The sequence below is a fragment of the Eubalaena glacialis genome, chromosome 12, assembly GCF_028564815.1.
Source record: "Eubalaena glacialis isolate mEubGla1 chromosome 12, mEubGla1.1.hap2.+ XY, whole genome shotgun sequence".
Lineage (NCBI taxonomy): Eukaryota > Metazoa > Chordata > Mammalia > Artiodactyla > Balaenidae > Eubalaena > Eubalaena glacialis.
The window spans coordinates 9,468,832-9,490,624 of record NC_083727.1 but is presented as its reverse complement, the minus strand read 5'-3'; the positions used below and the strand labels follow the sequence as shown (position 1 = coordinate 9,490,624).

General features: G+C 46.1%; 1 protein-coding gene across 6 annotated transcripts in view; it reads left to right on the top strand.

Annotated features, from left to right (window-relative positions):
- Positions 1 to 20,578, top strand: part of SYNJ2 (synaptojanin 2) — a 97,651-nt gene extending 77,073 nt beyond the window's left edge. For 2 of the 6 annotated variants that reach the window (XM_061206819.1, XM_061206818.1), the window contains exons 16-27: positions 988 to 1,146; positions 2,865 to 3,021; positions 4,018 to 4,135; positions 7,557 to 7,775; positions 7,863 to 7,941; positions 8,484 to 8,652; positions 9,112 to 9,285; positions 11,176 to 11,310; positions 13,128 to 13,240; positions 14,376 to 14,484; positions 16,053 to 16,204; positions 17,762 to 20,577. In XM_061206819.1, the coding sequence (XP_061062802.1) occupies positions 988 to 1,146; positions 2,865 to 3,021; positions 4,018 to 4,135; positions 7,557 to 7,775; positions 7,863 to 7,941; positions 8,484 to 8,652; positions 9,112 to 9,285; positions 11,176 to 11,310; positions 13,128 to 13,240; positions 14,376 to 14,484; positions 16,053 to 16,204; positions 17,762 to 18,499 (2,322 nt within the window). In that variant the 3' untranslated portion in view covers positions 18,500 to 20,577. Of the gene's footprint in view, positions 1 to 987; positions 1,147 to 2,864; positions 3,022 to 4,017; positions 4,136 to 7,556; positions 7,776 to 7,862; positions 7,942 to 8,483; positions 8,653 to 9,111; positions 9,286 to 11,175; positions 11,311 to 13,054; positions 13,241 to 14,375; positions 14,485 to 16,052; positions 16,205 to 16,685; positions 16,830 to 17,761 lie in introns of those variants that run through there. The other 4 variants (XM_061206822.1, XM_061206821.1, XM_061206820.1 and 1 more) reach the window with 4 other exon arrangements.
- Positions 20,579 to 21,793: the final 1,215 nt, after the last annotated feature.

Genomic DNA, 21,793 nt, shown 5'->3' with positions numbered 1-21,793 from the left:
ACAAGTAGCTATTTAAATGTAAAATAACTAACATTAAATAAAACTAAAAATCCCTCGGTCACACTGGCCACGTTTCAAGTGTTTGATGGCTACACGTGGCTGGAGGCTCCTGTTTTGGACAGCACGGGTAGAGAACATTTCCATCGCTGCGGAATGTCCTATTAGGCAGTGCAGCTCTGCACATTTATTTTATTTGGCTGTGATAATTTCAGTCTTTTGTATAATAGAAACAGATTTTGGAGCTTGGCAGATCTGAGTTCGTGTCTTGTCTTTATCATGTACTAGCGGTGTAACCTTCAGCTAAGTTTCTGAACTTTTTTTTTTTAATCTGTAAGAGAGCCATTAGTGTGTGCTTCACAGGGCTGCTGGGAGGACAGTGTGCCCCAGAACAGAGCCCAGCATTGTAGACAGCTGATACCGTGCTGCTATTGTTGTTGTGATTCCCGGGGAAGGGAGGGGAAGATGCCACAGCTCTCCAGGGCTGCCCGGGGCAAGATGGGGGAGGGGGAGAGAGAGAGAGCTGGAGGATCACAGGATGAAAGTGTATGAAATCCACCAGGTTTTACGAAGTTGCATGTCCTGAGCATTTATACTTATTTTCTTAAACCTCATTCTCCTAACACTGAATGTTCGGGCAATTCTTCTTAGGATACAGATGTAACAAAGCAGGGGTACATCCTGATGGTGGAGATCCGCTCGGCAGAGTAAATACCAATATCGGTAGTCATGCTCCCTCTGTTAGAGTTGGAGCTTTCTCCAAACCACTCGAAAACACTATTTAAAATTTAAAAATTAAGCCATGTGAAAGTCCCTCAATAGGTTTATGGGATTAGTGAAAAATGAGATGCTCTAGCAGACTTTTCTTCTTAAGTAACATTTTGAGAAAAACACATCTGCTTATCATCTGTATGGTGCGTTTATTTTTCTCCCTTCTCCCACCTTCCTTGCAATGGGCCGAATCATCATTTTTTTTTTTTTATGACTTAGGGAAGAAACATTTTTTCTCACGATTATGTGTTTTGGTGCGGCGATTTCAACTACCGCATTGATCTCACGTACGAAGAAGTCTTCTATTTTGTTAAACGCCAAGACTGGAAGAAGCTCCTGGAATTTGATCAGCTACAGCTACAGAAATCAAGTGGAAAAGTAAGTTGTGCTTTTAAAATAGTTTTTAACACCTGCTCCAACATGGAATAGCTTCTGCTAAATGTACACGCTAGCGTTCGCGAATTAAGCTTCATGCGTGAATTTAACTGATTCTGATAATGGTAAAAAAAGGTGTCTGGCGTAAGAAGTTAGAGAAACGTGAGCGTCCATCCACACTCACGTCCTGTTCCTCCTTTCGGTGGCCACGGTCAGGGTCTGTGTCTTCTCATGGCCAGAGGGGCCATTGCTCTATGAAAGGACACTGGACACACGTAAGCCACCGCAGGAGCTCAGGGCGACAGGAGCCTCTCTGCCCATGCTCTGTGGTTGGAGGGGGGTCAGCTGTCCCTTCCTCCTTCGCACAAGCTGAGCCCTGGTCCAGCTGTGCTCAGTTTGAGTCCAAGCTGCTTCAGACAGCCGCATGTCAGCATCTGAGCACGTGGCCGGTGAGGCTGGTGGGTGTGATGTACGCAGTCCACGTGCCCTGTACTCAGGGTGACGCTCGTAGGGACGGCTGTGTGTCAGGTACACCAAACCAGCAAATGGCACGCTAGATTCTGCTCAAAACATTTTATTTTGGTGATATCTCTGTTTCTTGTTAGTGAACATACTAACAAATAAGTTAATTTAATACACTAACAAGATCTAATACACTTTACACGCCAATTTGTACACATAATCCTCAAGACCATCCTACAGATTAGGTATCACACCCATTTTATAGATAAGAAGACTGAGGCCAACGTGTCCAAGGTCACACAGTCAGTAAACAGAGGCATGACAGAGCCCAAGACTGTCACGCTTCCGATGAGACTTCCCCTCCCTGACCTGGTGTGGTCTCTTAGTGCCTCCTTAGGCCATGATGTAATAGGGAAGATTCAACTATAGAATCTGTCCTCAGTTCTTCAGGGTCACACTGGCTGGCCTCCACATGACTCAAAACTTATCTTCTCTTCCACATGAAACTGTTTGTTGTTTTGGTGCATGTTTGCTTCCTAGCAGGACAGGCTGAGAGGAGGGAGGCACAGCTAAATTCCATTTACCTGGTGAAAATGCAGCGGGTTAGATGGTGCAGGCAGGGAGGTTAAGGCTCCTCCTGCAGCGAGATCTGGATGTTCCTCGAGGTTTTCTGTCATGCCCCCTCAGTGACATGGGTCGCTGGGGGTGGCCAGAGGGCAGAGTAGCCACACCACTCCTTCCTGCAAAGGGTCTTTCTTCCTTCCTCCTGCCAATATTCTCCACACCCTTCCCCTCGGGCCCTGAATGAATGTCTGTTCCTGGGTCTTCCCGCAGCATCAGGGCTGGACCAGGGCTAAGTGAAGACGGAGGAGAGCCGGACTTCAGCTCTGGGCTGCTTTTTACCCAATTGGTTTTGTTAACAAATATGGATCAAGGCCTTGCCGGGGCTGGGCCAGGCGTTCCCCTCGGCCTGTGCCTGTCAGTGTCACCCGGGCGCTGACAAGCAGGCGTGTGACAGATAGGGTGCTGAGGTTGGTGGGAGACCCAATGGTGTGTAAGTCAGCAGAACAAAGTGATAATCATCATTTTTTTGGCCAATTAAAAGGCACACATATGTCCAGTTTTTGACATATTTGCAAATATGATATAGCTTCTGTTACTTTAGGAATAAAAAACACTCTGGAACGTGCCTTCTATTGGCATGTAATGTACATGATCTAGGAGAACTAAGATGGTCCTGTGACTTCTTCTCCCAACAGATTTTTAAAGACTTTCACGAAGGCACCATTGACTTTGGACCCACCTACAAGTATGACGTTGGCTCTGCTGCCTATGACACAAGTGACAAATGCCGCACCCCGGCCTGGACGGACAGGGTCCTGTGGTGGAGGAAGAGGCATCCTTTTGACAGAACAGGTGCCTGAGATGTGTGCGCTTTCAGAGCTGGAAGAGGGCAAGTGATCAGTACCATAGAAGGAAGATCACTTTCCTTTAGTCCAGCGCTCTTTGTTATATAAATAACAATTCTCTTGATAACCCAGAACTACACAAAAGTCATCCCAGATGTTAGCCCTAAGCTTCAGGAGTTGTATTTTGGGGGAGCTCCCCTCTGGCTTCTTTCTAGAGACTCTGCTCCTGGCTCCCGCAATCCCTGCCTCATGGCTGTCCCCCTACACCACCCTGCCACCTTTTGTTCCCGGCGGGGATGAGGAGAGAGGCCACAGCTCTTCCTCTCTGGCACTTCTGCCTCTCACACTCATGCCTTTTTTCCAGCCCGTTTTGTTCAGCTGAAATCTTATCTGCTTAAAGCCCCAATTCCAAATCAAATATGAGCAAGACACAGGAAAGATGAGAGTTGTTTTTTTTTTTTTTTATCAATTAGTGGTCTATCATGTTTTGAACAATTATTGATACCCAGCTAGGAAGTGCAGTTTGTTTAAAATTCGAATGCCTATAAACTAATACATAAACAACTAAGCTTTTCTGGTGAGACGGATGCTGAGATTTCAAAGCCCAGAAATCTCACCTGCAGATTGAGAAGATGCATTTTTGTTCAGATCACTTTTGTGGACATCTATGCAAGAGGCTGGATGCCTTCAGGTTCTTAGTCTCTGCATCTCCTGCTGTACAGAGAGCTACAGATCTCCTATTTCCCGTGGGCCTGAGGCAAAATCCCCACAGCAGCGATTTCTGTGTTCTCACCCAGTTTGCCCGCTGGGGAGGAGTTTTTACCCCAGGCCCCAAGGCCACTTTGACAGGGTTTCAAGTCCAAGGGGTTAGAACGACTGAGTCTGAGACAGGAGGTGGTCCGTGACGTGGCTCCCTGGTGCACATGTCTGTAATCGGCATTCATGTATGTTGATACAATTTTGTGTTGTATGTGTGTCTCTTGATTGGAATCCCCGTGAGTAGCTGGAGAACTCAACCTTCTAGACAACGATCTGGACGCTGACACCAAAGTCAGACACGCCTGGTCTCCTGGTGCCCTCAAGTATTACGGCCGAGCAGAGCTGCAAGCGTCTGACCACAGGTATGGTCCTGGCTACCGTGGGCACATCCTCTGCTGAGGAAGTCAGGGTCGGCTGCTCCCCGCAGAGAATGGACCCGCCTTCCCCATCCGAATGCGTGTGTGTGCGTGTGTGACACACAGTAAAGAGCAAAGAACAGTATGACAAGTAGCTGTGTACTTACCACTAAGAATTAATCACTGTTAGCATTTTGTCATTGCTCCATGTCATAGGTAACATCTTTTATGAAAATTGCAAAGACACAACCTGTGGTATTTTATGTCTTTTAAATTCTGATAAATTATGTCATTGTGCAACTTGCTTTTTTTGTTACCATTTTTGAGATACAGTCACGTCATTTTTAGAGATCTGACTCTTCCATTTGTAACCGCTATCCAGTATTCCGCTAAATATATCCACGCGATTTACCCATTCATCTAGCGGTGAATATTTTTTCCAATGTTTTATTGTTACAAACACCATAGGGTTTTTACAGTGTTGCATTCAGGGTTTTTGATACTCTGAGCTGTTGCTTTGGCCTAGTGCGTTGTGGATTAAGGATGGAACACAGCAGCAGAGGTCTGTCAGCTCGGCATGCACCGGGGCTGGCCACAGAGGGAGGTTATTCTTGTAGAACATCTTTAAAGACAGAAGATGGCATTTGACCTTCCCACGGCTGCTACCAAAACTATCATGTCAGTTTCAACTTTTACAAGAATAGAAATTAAGAAAGAGAGTTGGTGGTGAGCAGTGGGTCAGTCACTAGGTCGAAATCTTTAGATGCTTCTGATTTCTTGAGAAAGCTGCTGTTGCAAATACATACCTAGAAATGAGCGTGGGGAAATCTACAGATGTATGACTTTCAGGTTTGCTAGTTTGGGAGTATATTTAGAAGTATTCACTTAACCAGTATTTATTGGGGGGCCTTATATTGATATATAGGCCCTGTTCCTGGCACTGAGGATAAGCAGTGAACAAAACAGATGATACCATGCTCTCAAGGAATTTTCTAGTGAGGACAGACAGACAAGAAACAGAAGTGCCATGAATGAAAGAAAAAGTAGTGGCCGGGGTCAGTCAAGGGGTTGGTGCTATTACATACCCAGTGTTCAGGGAAGGTGCCTCTGGTGACCTTGGAGCCGAGGCCTGAAGGAAATGAGAGTGTGAGCCATGTGGGTATCAGGGAGAGAGCATTCCAGAGCCGGAGTGTGGAGTGAACACCTAGGAGTTCGGAGAATAGAGAGGCTGGAGAGAGAAGAGTGAGGGGAAGAGTCTCAGAAAAGGAGGTGAGATGAGCAAGAATCAGCCTGCGTGGAACCCTGTGGGCCATAAAAAGGACATTGGGTTTCACTCTGAGCACAGTGGCATTGTGTGGCCAGGTTAGAACAGAGTCACCTGAAGAAACTCCAGCGGGGCCAGCATGGAAGGAGGGAGGCAGGGAGGAAGCTAGGGACAGGGTGGCTTTGGACCAGGGTGGTCGTGGGTTGCCATGGTGAGCAGTGGTGGGTTCTGGATAGGTTTTGAAAGTGGAGCCAGCAGAACTGGCTGATGGAGTAGATGTGGGGTGTGAGAGAGACGAGGTGAGGATGACTCCAGAGTTTTTGGCCTGAGCAGCTACAAGGATGAAGTAGCATTTACTTAGCTGGGAAGACTGGGAAGTGCGGATCTGAGCATCCTGGTTTGAGACGCATCTTAGACATTTATTGATTTTTCTAATTACAAAACCAGAACATCTTGGTTCTTGACAATTAGGGGAAATACACACAGACAAATCATCCATAGTCCCATGCTCTGAGACCATGTCTGGTGACAGTTCGTTATGTGTCTTTCCACTGCATTTTCCACGTACATTTTGCACCGAAACATTAACCTGTGTGTAGTATGTGCTCATGCTATAAGCTCACAAGCTTATAGATGTTTAAATGTGGATAAGAAAATTAGGATTATGTTATGTGAACTGTTATCATTTGCTTTCTTACTTGCTACATTAATTTTTTTAATTAAGCTTTTTACTATGAGGTAGTTACAGATTCGCATGCAGTTATAGGGAATAATGTAGGGATCCTGTGCACCGTTTACCCAGCTCCCCACAGCGGTAAGACCCTGTAATCTACAGCGCAGTGTCACACCCAGATATTGACTTCGATATGGTGGGGACAAAACGTCTGTCACCACGGGGACCCTCATTTCCCTCGCTCCCACTCCTCCCTAACCCCTGTCAACCACTCCTCTTTTCTCCTTTTCCAGCATTTTGTCATTTCAAGAATGTTATAAAATGGAACAGAATTGGGGGACTGGCTTTTTTCACTTGGCATGATACTCTGGAGCTTCTTCCAGTTGCTGGTGTGTCAGTAATTGGTCCCTTTTCATTGCTGAGTGAGTGAGGCTGCCTTCCCGTGTCCGCACCCACTTTCATCAGAGATGCTCCGCTTCTAACACATGAGGCTCCTCAGGAAAGTTTTTCTCCCACAAAAAGTTTTAAAAAACCCTCAGCGCATATTACTGTGTCAGATTTGTCTCCGTCTTCTTTTTTCTTGCTTCTAGAGGCAAAAAAATCTAATAATAGTAATATGAACTTGGGGGGATACTACTGATTTACCACCCATATCTCTTAATTTTTTCAGTGTTCCCTGGTTTTAAAGGTTGCCACCGTGTTATATGCTATTTTGTATTATGCTTTGTTTCCACCTAATATTGTAAATGTCTTCAATAAGATTACATAATCTTCGTAAGAAAGGATTTTCTAAATTTTTTGTAGAGTAAACCCATCCCTGTATAAAAATTACAACAAGGTTTGCATTATTTCCTGCTGATCTGTTTTTCTGTGTATGTCAGATAGATTTCTACAACATTATTCTTAATGAGTGCATGGCATATGGTCGTGTGGCTGCATCGTAACCTAACGCTTTCCCTATCCTGGGACAGTTAGATTGTTTCCGCTTTGTCCCTTCCATCAGCAGTGCTGTAATGATCAACCTCGTGTATAAATCTTTGTCTGACCATCTGGTCATTTCCTTAGAACAAAGTTCTAGAATTGAGACTCGTTGGTCAAAAGATGAACATTTTTGAGTTTCCTAACACAAGTTGCCAAACAGCCCCCCAAAAAACTTGAACCCCTAGCCCAGGGAGAATCCCCTCTTCTCTGCATCCTCGGCAGTCCTGGGGTTGCACGTAAAGAAGCTTTGCTCATGGCTGGTGTGGTTTTCTCTCACATCATCCTTAGATAGAAATGCCAAGAGAATACCAAGGTCAGGGAAAGACAGACTGAAACCCCAGGACCGGAGAGCTTAGTTCCGGGGCCCGTGGCCGGGGGCAGGGGGCCACACACACAGGCTGTGTCATGGTGGAGGTTTACTGTTGACAGTGGAGTCGGGACGGAGCCGGGGCTGGGGGCTGTCTTGTCCCGAGTTAACAGTGCCCGTCTTCCCTCCGTGTCTGACGCAGACCCGTGCTGGCCATCGTGGAGGTGGAAGTGCAAGAAGTCGATGTGGGTGCTCGGGACAGGGTGTTCCAGGAAGTGTCCTCTTTCCAGGGCCCCCGGGACGCCACTGTCGTCGTCAACCTTCAGTCGCCAACCTCCGAAGAGAAAAACGAGTTTCCCGAGGATGTGCGCACGGAGCTCATGCAGACCTTGGGCAGTTACGGGACGATCCTGCTTGTCAGGTAGGGACGCGCGCCTCGCGGGGCTGGTGCGCGCCTCGCTGGAGGGCACGATCCCGGGGCTGACCTGGCAAATCTCATTTCTCCCAGGATCAACCAAGGGCAGATGCTGGTGACTTTTGCAGACAGTCACTCGGCGCTCAGCGTCCTGGATGTGGACGGAATGAAGGTGAGTTGTGCTTGGTCACCGGGGGAGCGGGGCTGCTTGTCGCCGTGGGCTTCTTGTGCTTTCATGTGGCCGGGTCTGCGGGTGTAGACGCCACAGGAGGGCGGGAGGTGGGCCTCTTCATTCCGGCATCTGATTCTGGTAGCTTCGTCGAGGTGTCTACTCCTCGCAGAACTGGGGAGAAAGCAAGTTTTGGAGCACAGCTCCGCCTGTGTTACTGGGTCTGTCTGCGCTCACACCCTCCCATGGGAGTGTTGTGACCCTTCTCTTCAGAGCATGTGGTTTGGGACATGCAGCTCATAGGTAGTTTCTGTTTTGATAATATCCTGGTTTTAAGTTCACATGGAATGAAAAGTGACAGTTCAACTTTTCTTCAGGCCAAATGTGAGCTGTGCTGGGCCTGCCTGAGGTCTAGACCCTCGGCTTTTCTTGGCCAAAGTGAAGGTGGGCCAGGCTCCCGATGCATGCGTTTGAGCGAGAAGCGCTTTGGGGTCAGAGGGTCTGACGTCTGCGCTCATTCACAGGTGGCCTCTCTGTCCTCACAGGTGAAAGGCAGAGCCGTGAAGATTAGACCGAAGACCAAGGACTGGCTGAAAGGTTTGCAAGAGGAGATCATTGGAAAGCGGGACAGCGTGGCCTCTGTGTCCCCCACCGCCAACTCCTGTCTGCTGGAGGAAAACTTCGACTTCACGAGTCTGGATTATGAGTCAGAAGGTGAGTCATCCTGCGAGTGAGGACTTCCCGGTGCGTAGGGTGAGGCGGGCAGGCGAGACGTTCTCCCAGCAACCTACACGAGAGCCTCAGGATCTGTTCTGAGACCCTCCCTCGGGAAGGTCAGAGAGGATGCTTAAGTTCAGGCTTACTCTCCATGCCAGAGTTGGGTGGTATTCACAGGTAGGAGTGATGCACGCAATGACAAGTAAGAAGGGAGGTGTCTAAAATTACACTGAAGACAGTTTGGAGGATGTCAGGGCTGTGGGCTTGTCCTGTGTCTCAGGCATCCATGGAATTGGGGTCCCAGCCCTGCTGCCACATGGGTGCCCTGGGCTGCTGGTGGCCGTGCCTCAGGTGTGTCCTGACACAAGCCACAGGCCTCGATGTTGAAACAGACCCACAGATAAAAGACTAGGCCCTTTCCCCCTAATTGTTTGCTGTGACATTTCCTTCTCCAAGGGGATATTCTCGAAGACGACGAAGACTATTTGGTGGATGAACTGAGTCAGCCTGTGGTCTCAGATAGTGAAGCGGGGGGAGACGAGCTCGCCGATGCCCCCAGCTCCATGGCAGTGGCGCCTCCAAGCCGGTCACCGGCACTCACCAAAAAGAAGCAGCATCCAACCTACAGAGGTAGCTTGGACCTTCCTTTTCTAAATCACCTCTGGTATAGCGATCACTGTCTCAGCAGCCGGGCATCACATAATGCCGCCATCAAGTATGCATGGCCCATGAACAAAGGGGTAAAAGAGGTCACAGCAAGTGGTGAAAACTGGGCTCTGAGAAGGAATCCAGCTGCCGCCACACTGATTTCCTCTAGTGATTTTATTTTTTTCCAACAACTGGTACCCCTATAACATACCGGATTCATGATCATTAGTTTCCTCTGTGCAATTTAAATTGTCATAGCTCTGAACTGGCTTTACATTTGTGATTTTTTTTCCCTCTCCAAAACTTTTCTGATTCAATCCCATAAGAGACATATTCAATATCTATGTCCTGAGTTGCTGGTGTCTGGTTACATTCATATACTGTTATATTATTATACAGTAATATTACACCTTAGCATCATTATGTCATTTTAGACTTAAGAGGGACTGAAAGTCATTGGGATTGAGCTCCAGGTCCCTAGATTATTAGAGCAGAGTACTTCATATTCTGCATCAGACTCTTCAGCTCAGTTTCAGCCATAGCCACGAGTGCCTTCCAGCTGCTGGACATTGTGTCTCCCCCTTGGAGGAGAGCAGGTGCAGGGGCTTAGCCACGTCTCAGGACCCTTTGAGCTGCGGCTGAGAACAGAGTTGACAATAAGATGCTTCCCAGAAAAGGTACTTCGCTGGGACAGGTACAAAGAACCCCCAAGCCTTTTTGACTGTATTTGGTCCCAAACCTGGTCAGTAGCCTGGCTGCATTGAACCAGAGGGGGCTTTTAAACTTACAGGTTGCTGAGCCCCGTCATAGAGATGTGGGTTTGGCAGGTGTGAGCTGGGACCCTGGAAATCTAGCGACTCATGAAGCTCCGCAGGTGACTGGGAACGTGTATCCAGGTTTGGGGACTGGATTCATCAGGGAATCCAGGGGGTTCTGCACATTGCACGTCCAGAGGGCTCCTGCCCTGGAGTGAAAGTGGCTGGAGGGATGTGCTCTTGAGACGAGAAGCAGTCGTCGTCTCCAGGGTGGCCATCATTCAGGCATCCTCTCAAGGGCTGGGCAGATGTGCCCCTTGGAATGAAGAATTAATAGAGCAGCATGGGGCTCTCACATGTGAGCAGCCTTGCCCCCTGGTGGACGTCAAGGGAACATCTCCTCAGTGCTATAGGGCGTTCAGGCACTCCCTTCAGGAGAAATCCTGCCTGCCCCCAACAGAACACCAGAGACACATGAGGCTGAGTTATTGGATTTGAGGGACGGGGTGTATGAGCCCAAATAAAATGAATCAGAGTGTGTTGTAGCGTGGGAGAGAAGACCTACAGTTGTCCTGAATTTAAATGTAATAAATGTACGTGTAATAAAACCGAAGCCGTCACCTCCCCACACCCCTCTTAGCATTAGAAGGGTTTTGCAGGGTGAGTCAGGATGGCGAATGCTTGGGCAGTAGCTGGCATGGGCTGTAGGATTTGGGGCTTGAATGAGCTGGACCTTGGCAAGGGGTTCGCAGGCTGCCCTGCTGGCAGAGAAGTGAAAATATTCTCAAGTCCAAAACTCTTGTCCTGTTTCAGAATGAGGTATTAAGAATGAGGGGCTCTGGTTTTCAACTATCTACTCTGTGTGCAAGTCTTGTGGATTATTTCAGAAGAAAGCATGCCTACACTTTAAAATATTTCAGTGTCTCTCGTGTCTGGACAGCACACCTTGTCCACGGTTCACTGAATGTTCCAAGCAGGCATTGGGTACCCTCCCCCCGTCCCCCATGCCAGCAGAGAGGGACCCTGAAGCTGTCCTGTGGGAGGAGTTCCTGCCACTGCCGGGTCCCTGCAGACCTGAGTCTGACTCATCTGACTCCCGCCCTGCCATGTCCTCCAGATGATGCTGAGCTGGTGGAGTTAAAGCAGGAGCTGGAAGCAGTTGGGGACTTCCGCCACCGCTCTCCAAGTCGGTCTCTGTCGGTTCCCAACAGGCCTCGGCCACCTCACCCACCGCAGAGACCCCCCCCTCCAAGTAAGACTTCGCTTGCTTTCCGCTCACCACGATGCCTGCTGGGAATAATTGCGTACTTCCTGCTACTGCACAAGCGGCTCTGAATCTAGCCTTTGAGTTTCCACAGTGCTTTTTTCCCCTCCTTGGGCTCCTTTTTGTCTTAAATCCATGGCAAGTTTGATATCAGAGATAGCTATGTTTCTCACGGCAAATCACATGAGTCCTTTATAAAGCTGTTCTTCGTCCTCCCGTAGCTGTGCTTTTGCTTTAAGCTGCTTTCAGTTTGAAACCTTATGGGATGGAAAATTGGGGCCACAGACAAGCTAGGGACATTTGGAGCTCCTTCCTCCCCCACCCCCCATGGCTTCTTTCCATGTCTTCTCTCCTGGACTGCTGCCCACCCTCTCTCTGCATATGAGGACTCGAGTAAGCCCAGGTGCTCTGACCCATAAGGTGACCACACACCCACCTCTAAGCAGGAGGCTTGCCGTCTGTGAGCCCGAGCCTGCTGAGAACAGCACTTCCTAGCCCGGGTCTCAGGATAGCACTTTTCTTCCTGGCTCCTCAGAAAAAGCAGTGCTTTGTCCATGAGACATTCCTTAGCAATCTGAAATAAAGTCATGCCATGCTTTTGATCAGTTTCTATTTACCTCCACTGTTCACTTCTCCTCGTCCCCCGCCCCCCCAGTGTGACGGTAAACATTTTTCTAAGACTATACTTTCAGAATTGGGTTCATCTTGGCTTACAGCACAATAGTAATCAATGGCAAGCCAGAAACACATGACTTGTTAAGCGTATTTTTTTACTTTTCTGAGTTGATACTCAGAAAAGAAAATATTAAATAAATAAAAAACAAATTTATGTCCTATATTATTGTAGAGATTTACAAAGAGATAAATATAAACAATAAAAGTTTTTAATTTCACCTACCTAGAGATAATAGTTGTTAACCAAAAGATTTCCATCGTTTTTCCAATTAGATATATCTATATCTACACACAATTTTTAAAAATAAATTTATTTATTTATTTCTGGGTCTTCGTTGCTGCGCACAGGCTTTCTCTAGTTGTGGCGAGCAGGGGCTATTCTTCGTTGCAGTGCGCGGGCTTCTCATTGCGGTGGCTTCTCTTTGTGGCGGAGCATGGGCTCTAGGCGCGCAGGCTCAGTAGTTGTGGCTCATGGGCTCTAGAGCGCAGGCTCAGTAGTTGTGGTGCACGGGCTTCATTGCTCTGCGGCATGTGGGATCTTCCGGAGCAGGGCTTGAACTCATGTCCCCTGCGTTGGCAGGCAGACTCTCAACCACTGCACCACCAGGGAAGTCCTCTATACACAATTTTTCATTTTTTTTTTTTTTTTTACAAAATTAGTGTCCATTTTGTTTGGTCATTTGTGTTTCATCTAATGTCTCTGTATTAACTGTTATTCTAAAACATGATTTGTTAATGGCTGCAGGTATTATTTAATCTAACTTATTCCCCTGCTTTGGGATTTTTTTTGTTAGATTTTGCCCACAAAGTATTTTAAAAATTTGGTCCTAATAACAGTAGTGTATTTTAAACCACTTAAAAATGATTGATCAGAGTTTATATCAGATTTAACTCCCCCAGGATGTTAGGTTAAAATTTTCATTCAAACAGTGCTTCTCCAGAGAATCTACATTAATAAGGCCAAGTTATTAGAGAATCACAAGAGAAACTCAGTAGCGCCTCTGAATCCCCAAAGGCCATGGATGTACTCAGACCCTAACTGTGACCTTGCTCTCAGCTGGCTGGGGATTTGCATCGAAGCAGCTGCGACTTCACTGAGATTGAGACTCTGCCCTCCTTGGTCTTTACAGCTGGTTTAATGGTGAAAAAGTCAGCCTCGGATGTGTCCATCTCCTCTGGCACCCACGGGCAGTATTCGATTTTGCAGACAGCAAAACTTCTGCCAGGAGCACCTCAGCAAGCAGTGAGTTCTCTGTATTCAGATCATAGCGAAATGGGTCAGCATTTCAAACCCAAGAGATTTGCCCCGTGGTTCATCCTCAGCCCCTAACATCGTGCAGGATCACCTCTTTTCAGTGAATATATACATGTCTATCTCTTTAACTCTCTGCCTGTCCACCATTCATCCCCAAACCCCATAACTTAGTACCAGGCCCTTTATAGGGTTTTTAAATGGTTGTACAGAGCGTGAGAGAGAAAATCACGTTTGATGAAAACTCCCAAGTGCCCCTTCAGGGAGGGACTGTTGGTTTCCAGACCCACCTGCTTCTCTCCCTTCCGATGCTTGCCTTTGACCTTGGTGTATAGAGCAGGGGCTGATAGAAGGGGGAAATAAGAGAAGTTCAGATCAGTTGTCTTCAGAGAAGAGGCTAAAAAGAGATCTAATGGGACCTAAATAACGCAGTAGGGACATTAGTAATCATAACAGTCGTGTAGGGTTTTAGAGGCGGGGAGTTCCGGAGGATGGCTGTGAGATCTAAAGAAGATGGTAGGTGAAGGTCAATGGACTAGAGGTGAGGGAGGGGGGCTGGGTGGAAGCTAACGTGTCCCAAGAGAGTGTGGAGAGCTGGGCCAGCCGGTGGTCACGGTCACAGCGGAAGTAGGCGGTTGACTCGACCTCAGTGGTTTGTAGTAATGAAAGCAGGTTCTCAAAGGCGACTCAGAGGTCTCAGTTAAGAGGCAGAAAAGCGAAGAGGTAGAAAGAGCACTTTTGAGAAAACATCTGGAAAAGTGTTTTAATGACTCCGCTGGACCGTGGAAGGAGTGGCTTCTGACTATGCTTTCTGGCTTTTACCTGGTTATTGAAATAAAGATAGAGGATGGTTTGTTCACATGGCAAAATCCTGGAATCGTCCAGTTTAGGAGACGAGGGTCGTCTAAACATTATTGTGTTCCCCCCATGCTTGATATGTGTGTGCTGGGCGGGGGGAAGAGGCTTGAGGGATGCGGTTTGGGTTGGCATTGTGTTTTAATCACCGTCTGAAGGAGCTCTGTCAACTTCACGCTCCTGTACAGATCGGTAGGCAGAGAACTCACCAGGTGAGGCTGTTTCCTACCTGCGCTAATATGCTTTTTTTTTTCCTGATTTTGTCCTCAAGCCCAAAGCTAGGACTGGGATAAGTAAGCCTTATAACGTCAAGCAGATCAAAACTACCAACGCTCAGGAGGCGGAAGCAGCAATCCGATGTCTCCTGGAAGCCAGAGGAGGTGGGCGTTCCCCTGGGGCTCTCCTGCCAATTCTGCTTTTCTTTTCGTCTTCCTACTAAACGGGGCCTAGAAGAGGAAAACGCTCTTTTTTCTGGAGGCAGTATTCAGTGAAAGTCCCCTTTAGCAACATTTTATAAAATTCAGCTACTAAGACTTATTGTCCATTTAAAACTGTATATTTAAAATTCAGTAAGTATGTAAAAATAATCCCAAGATTATTAAGCAGCACTTAAGGAAGAGACTGAAATAAACAAACACGAGTTTTAGAAGAGGCGCTAACTCATTTTGCTAGCTCTGTAAAAAGAGGTAGGTAGGTAGGCGTCCTCTTTCAGGCAAAACATCTATTTTTTTAAATCGCCAGCAATTGTAGATTCTTTACCATCAGGCAGGGGCCTCTTCTCTGCCATACTGCCTGTTAATTTTTTGTTGCTGTTACTTCACCTAGCCCATGTTAACCATGTTTTAACTTGGAATCTCCTCTGTGCATTCAAAATCACTGGTTACTAACATTTTTTGGTTTTTTGTTGCGATTTTATACTAGAATCTCTTTTGAAGAGGGGAAATTATGCCCTCTGGAAAGCCAGATGCAGTTACAGTTGCCTGATTTGCTTTTAGTCCAGGTATTTAATTTATTTGGAATTCCCAAACAACATTTAAGGAGGGCATGGATTAAGAGGCTGAGAAACACTGTTGTAGGATAACACCATGGCTTCTTTTTTATTAACAAAAATAACTCAAATTGTATGGATGTAACAACCCAAGTGTCCATCAACTGATGAATGGATAAAATGGGGTATATCCATACCATGGAATATTATTCAGCCATAAAAAGAATGAAGTACTAACACATGCTAAATCATGGGTGAATCATGAAAATAGTGTGCTAAGTGAAAGAAACCAAACACAAAAGGCCATGTATTGTGTGATTCCATTTATGTGCAGTGTCCAGAATAGTCAAATATATTTGACTCTCAGTCCAGGGGCTGGAGAGAGGAGGGTGTGGGGAGTGACTGCTACCCACAGTAGCATGGGAATGTGTGGGGTTTCTTTTTGGGGTGATGGAAGATATTCTGGTGATTAGATAGTGGTGATAGTTGTACAACTTTGTGACTACACTAATAACCACCAAATTATATCCTTAAAAAGGGTAGATTTTACGGTATGTGAATTACATTGCAGTAAAGCTTTTTTTTTTTTAAGTCTATAGATGCAGAGGTTTGAGGTTTGAAATCTACCCAGGGTCCCAACTTAACATTTTCTTGGTCATGGGCCCTGCTGAGATTTTGAGTTTTGCGTCATCTACCCTGAGAAACACAGGGACACGTTAAACTTTGCACGTGATGTCAGGGCCTCACTGATCCTCCCCTCCACAGACCCTAGATCACCATCCCTGTTGAGAAGGTGAGAATGAGAAGCTGGGGGCCAAACCTAGCTGGTGGGTCCTGACAACCTTCAAAGATTTATTTTTAGATAGCAAAGAAATACATTGCATTAGTAAATTATCCTTAGAATAAGGATAATTCGATGCCTTGTCCTTTACACTTTAGCCGTGCAATTGTATGTTTCAGGCACCCCAGGAGAAGCCCTAAATGCCACAGCCTTGAGGGACCAGGGACCTTCCAAACCAGAGCCCACAGCGGGGGTGGCCCCACTCCTGCCCCGTCGGCCCGCACCCAGAGTTCCTGCCATCAAGAAGCCAGCCTTGAGGAGGACAGGAAAGGTAAGGAGCTGGTTGCACAAGCCTCTTGCTCCTGGCTTGCTCAAGTGTCTTGTTGGATAAGAATTACATCTCCGACGGGTCTGGTCTCTTTATACGTGTTCACGAGTCCCAGACACAGCCCCATCCTTGAGGAAAATGCCCAGCAATCGCTTTCTTCTTCGCATCCCTGCTGCTTCTTGGCTCAAGCTGAGCAGAAACATTGGGAATTTCTCACCAAGACGGGAACAGCTTGGCGGTATCACGCTGCCCAAATGTTCCATTTCAGTTCCCAAACCGAACCACCGTGGGGTGCTTTATTCCAAGTGTCCCAGTGATTCCCATTTGTGTGTGGTCTGTGTCCTATGCCCACGGTTTGACGTGTACAGATTTTTATTTGCATTAGAAAAACAATCACCCGTTCCTGGATTGGCCATGTTGACAAGCGCTTGTGCGGCCCCGGACCCTGGAGGCTCGACAGCTTTTCTTGCCACTTTTCTTGCAGATTGTTTTTTGCTCTCGCTCTCAAGCTTCTCAGCCTTGCTTGCTGCTTCAAAGACATGAGTTTGTCAGGACAGTAGCAGCCCAAAGACTGGCACCTCTAGAGACATCTGGATCTTCCGTTTGAGCTCAGTGTGCTAGTCACGGACACCTGGTAATCCCTTGGCTGGTCATTACAGAATGGCTGCTTTTCCACCTGTAGAAAGCATGAGCGTGGTTTGGGCGCGTGGTTCTTACAGGGCCTGCTTTGTGTTTTCTGGGTTGCTCGCTGCCCCACGTCTGCACATTCATCTGCCTATTTTCCACGCCTCCTTACACAACAGACCTCTTTCCTCCTCTTCCCTATTCTCGCTTTGTCTTCAAAGCCAGGGGCAGAAATGGATTCAGTTTCCCCACCCACTGCACAGGAGCTGCAGTAAAAGGCTGTCGGAGAAAGGGTTGTTTTTGCAGCTAGTTTTCTAAAGAACCAGTGGAAATACTGAAATGCGGACGCTTAAGCTACCGTAAGCCGTGTGTTTACAAAAGCTTCCTCTGGCCTCATGCAGTTGTTTTCTTTGTGATCCTTTTGAATCAGAACCAAGGAAGTGAAGTTCCTGTATGAAATTTTCCATTCTTCTATATTTAAATATCAAAGATTCAAGGAGCAAGTATACCCATTAGTCCTTCTATTAGCTTAATGCTGTGACATAAGCTACTTCACCTTAGTGTGGTACAGACTGAATTATCAAAGCTGCGGCCTCGAAGAAAAGTTTTCAGAGAGGTTCGCTGTTAATAAAGGAAGAGCATCACCCCGTTTCCTAGGTAACAGAAACTTGTTTCAGGTTATTCATGGGGGCCCTGGTTTGAAAGCTCCCACTCATATTTCATCGGATCTGCTGGTCCTCCTTGATACGTGTGTTTCTCCCATGCTCTTTCCTGCCTGGTCACACTCCCGCATCCCAGACATTCTCAAATCCTGAATTTGCTAGAATGTCCGCTTGTCCCCTCCTCTGTTCGCCTGTGGACAGCGTCTGTGTGCTCTGATTCCCAGCTCCCCGGGGCGGGCTGCTTATTGACGCTCTCTGTCGTGCCTTTTCTTAGCCCGCGTCACCGGAAGAACAGTTTGGGCATCAGGCCGTACATTTTACAATCGGGCCCCCGGAGACGAGCCTTGACACCCCTCCTCTAGCGACAGTCCCTCCCGTTCCCAAACCGAGAACACTTCAGCCCGGGAAAGGTGCCGCCGCCGCCGCCGGGAAGCCAGCGCCGGACGAGGCCCCGACCGCGGCCGCCCCGCCCCCTCCGGAGGCCCCGCCCTTCGTGCCCCAGGTGCCCCCGCGGAGGAAGAAGGCGGCGCCGGCGGCCTTGCATCTGCAGGGGCTGCAGAGCAACTGCCAGCTTCTCCAGGGGCCACCCTGCAGCAGCCCCAGCAGCGACTGTCCCCCCGCACCCCTGCCTGCTGGGGGCGCGCTCTTCCCCCAGCCGGCTTTCCTTGGCCCTTCATCACCTGCAAGCCCTGAGGCCGATGGCACCAAGGACACGAAGTCAGAGGCCGCCCCCCTCCTCGGCGATTATCAGGATTATCAGGATCCCTTCTGGAGCCTTCTCCACCACCGTAACCTGTTGAATACCTCCTGGCTTCCCAAGAGCCCTGACCCCCTGGACTCGGGGAACAGGAACCTCGGAAGAGCACACGCAGCCCCCCAGCAAGTCAGTGCCTCACCTGCCCAGGAGCTGCCACTGGAGCACAGACAAAACGACTTCGGTCCCTGGGTGACAACCAGTGACAAGGACAAGAGGACGGTGCTGCAGGTGTTTGACCCACTGGCGAAAACATGACTGGGAAACTCCGACAGCAGCTCTCCCACAGGATGTGTGCCTTCTCCCCCTGGCCTCACCTTAACAGGGGAAAGCCCATTGGTCTCAACTCCCCAGTTGAAAGAGACATCTAGTTAAAGGCACACTGAAAAAACATTGATACTCTTGTGTAGTTTCCAAAAATTGTGTCTCTTATTCAGTAAGATTATTATTCAGCCACCAAAATATGTTTTATTCCAGACTTGTGCATGTTAAGTTTCCTCTCAGGGTGTGAGAAACCTCCGGGTGGATTCAGTATACGGATTTTAGCAAAGAGAATTTGGCCGATAATGCCCAAGAAGTTCCCTCCCATTGAATTTTAAACGGTTTTTCAAGTTATGTTTGTATGTGGTGAGTTTTTTTTTAAATATTGTTTGTATTTTACAGATTTGGAATAACTTTTTGGTGACCCACCTGAAGGTTGATGCATAGTGTAAGGATTCCACTAAAAGGTGGTTGGGACCATTAAGAGCTGTACCTGGCTGCTGACACCAGGTTAAAAAAGATATCAGAGTAGGAAGCAGCAAATAGGTCAACCAAAAAATTAGACTGTACATTCCTGGGAGCCCTTGTGTTTATTTATGTACATGTATATTAGCCGTGATTATGTGTGCGTCCTGGGGGAGATGGTGTCATTCCCTGCTTTGGTTCCGGAGCATATACCATTAGCTTCACCTGAGCTCCAACTGCCTAAGTCTCCTGTACCATGTCTTAGACTTTGCATGTCCCGTAAATTGCTACAGTCCTGAGCTCTGGTGTGCTACCAGTTTTTACACACTCTCTATTCCCTATTAAATAAAACCTCATGGCTTTCTTTTTCTCCTTATATTCCATATTCAGAAAAAGAACAAAATGTGAAAACTCATACTGGTACATATAAGTACTGATTTTCATTATTATAATTTGAAGAATATTTGTTTTAGTCTGGTCTACCTAGCTATGGCTTCAGGAAGGAGAGTACCACATGTCCCCATATATAAGAAACCTCAGGATATTCTGAGCTAGCTTATCTACATTTTTATTAGGTTTTTTTTTTCCTGTACATTTCCAACACCACTTCTTACCTATTCAGTTTTTAAAAATGACATCACCATACTGCTTTACATTTTTAAAAGAATGTTATAAGGCCTAGAACTCATTTGGAGCAGATATCATAATTTTGCTGATAAGAAATTTACTGGCAAAATCTCAGTGTGCCACATACCATGTTTAGGAGTCTTTCATGTCATAGAATCATACAACAACGGTTCTGTGTTATCCCTAATGTGACCAGGGCATTCCTGTACTCAAAGCTAATGGTTAGGATGGCAGGCTCCTTTTACTGATCAGACCTCTGGGATTTCAGAATTAACTCTCATTGCCACTATCAAGATACATTACAGATTATACAAAAACAAAACTGTATCTCATTTCATCTGAAAACTAATAAAAGAAAAAGATATTAGTGACCCATAGAGATAAATAGATAATACGAGTAGTTAACCAGTAGTAAAAGATGGTGTTTTTAGCCTTAGCTGATTAGGATGCCTTCTCTAGCACTTACATGCTTTATATCATTTTTACCTCTCTGAGAAATGCAAGAAGTAAACAACGTGATCCTTGAGAGCGTTAGGAGGAGAAAGGAAGCGAGATGGGTAAGAGCCTCTGGAAAGGTAAATCATTTACCAGGATTCGCGTCACTTCTAAAGGGCATGGTTGGGAATGGAATCGAAGATTTCTTAAACACTCTTTTCTCCATAACCTCTTTTCCTACTAAAAAGGAGGTGAATTTGAAGGCATAGCTATGTAACAGTGAGTCAGAAAAGCAGGGGGAAAGTAAGCACCACAAAAGTTGCTTCCAGTGCTTAATTTTCAGGTTTCTTCTTTGTTCTAGATAGCAAATCGCCAATAAATGGTACAGAGAACAGAATTTCATTTAAGATAGGTGTTCATCACTCAAATAGTTCTTAAGAATCTGACAGTAAGTATTAACACACAGAACTGTATTGAGGCAGGTCACAGGAAAAATTACAAGTAGTTTAACATTAAGAAATGAATATTATTTGCTCACGGCTGTTCAGATTTAATGAATAACAGACTGGATTTTGAGTTGATAATATGTAAGGTTCTTGTACTAATGTTCACTTTTTTAAAAAAAAAAGGACAATTGGAATTGCCTTATTTTTTAAATCAGTGCTTAACAGTGGGTATCTTTCCTAGGTTAGCAGTAGAGTTGGTTGAATGATCTCGACAATGAACAGCTGCCATCCTGGGAATTTCATTCCGTGGTTTTTATTTTTAATCTTTCTTTGATGTTCCCACACCAGCCTTTTTATTGTGACCTTGCAGTTTATTTCATTACTGTTCTGTAAGGTGTTACAGTTCACCACAGTATTTTAGGCACAGACTTTACAATTCAGCATTGTCTCCCTGACCCCAATTAGATTCTCTTTTTACAGTATAATCTTCCCGGACTTCTTGCCAATTAAAAAAAATTTGTTCCAGTAAATTATTGAAACAAGGACATCTGCCCAAGAAAGTCCTGTAAAAGTTTAAAGTTGTTGAAGTTCACGACACTTAAAATTCTCCTGACCTGTGTATAAGCAAGGTAATGTATTAAAACATTTGCTTTATAATGAAGTAATTCTATTAGAAAGGACTGTAGAAATTACTTATTGGATCTTACTGGATGACTAGCAATGAATAAAAACCCTAATGTTTATTTGAAGTGATAATTTGTACTGAAATTGTAAAAAAAAAAAAAAAACTTATTAAATGTTTTATCTTTTTTTTTTTTAATGTGGCTTATTTCTTTTCAGATATGAAGAGAACCTTGGGATATCTTCCTTGGCTAGCCTTTTATTCTGGATGAAGTGTGATTACTAGTTATTTCAACCATCAAATTAAGTTGAAGCAACATAAAAGTAATAATTTGGTTCAGAATTTATGAGTTGAAGGCTGCTAGCAGGGACCACAGCCATAACATATATAATAACTTTATGCTATAATGTTGAGAGATTGGGATTCATTTTCTATAGGATCTTATAGCAAACTTAGACTGCTGGGGTGGCTTGAGTACATTACTTCATAGAAGACTGGAGAAAGGAGTAAACGATCTTCCAGTTCTGTCTAGGTTTGTTCTTAGCTAATTAATAGACAAAATTTAGGTCATAAATGTTCTCTGATGCCTTTCAGGAATAAGAATATACTGACAATCTCCACATTGTAAAGATGCCCAGTCCTTCCTGACCAGTAAGGACTATACTGAATTCATTTAATCTGAGTGCCTGGGACTTG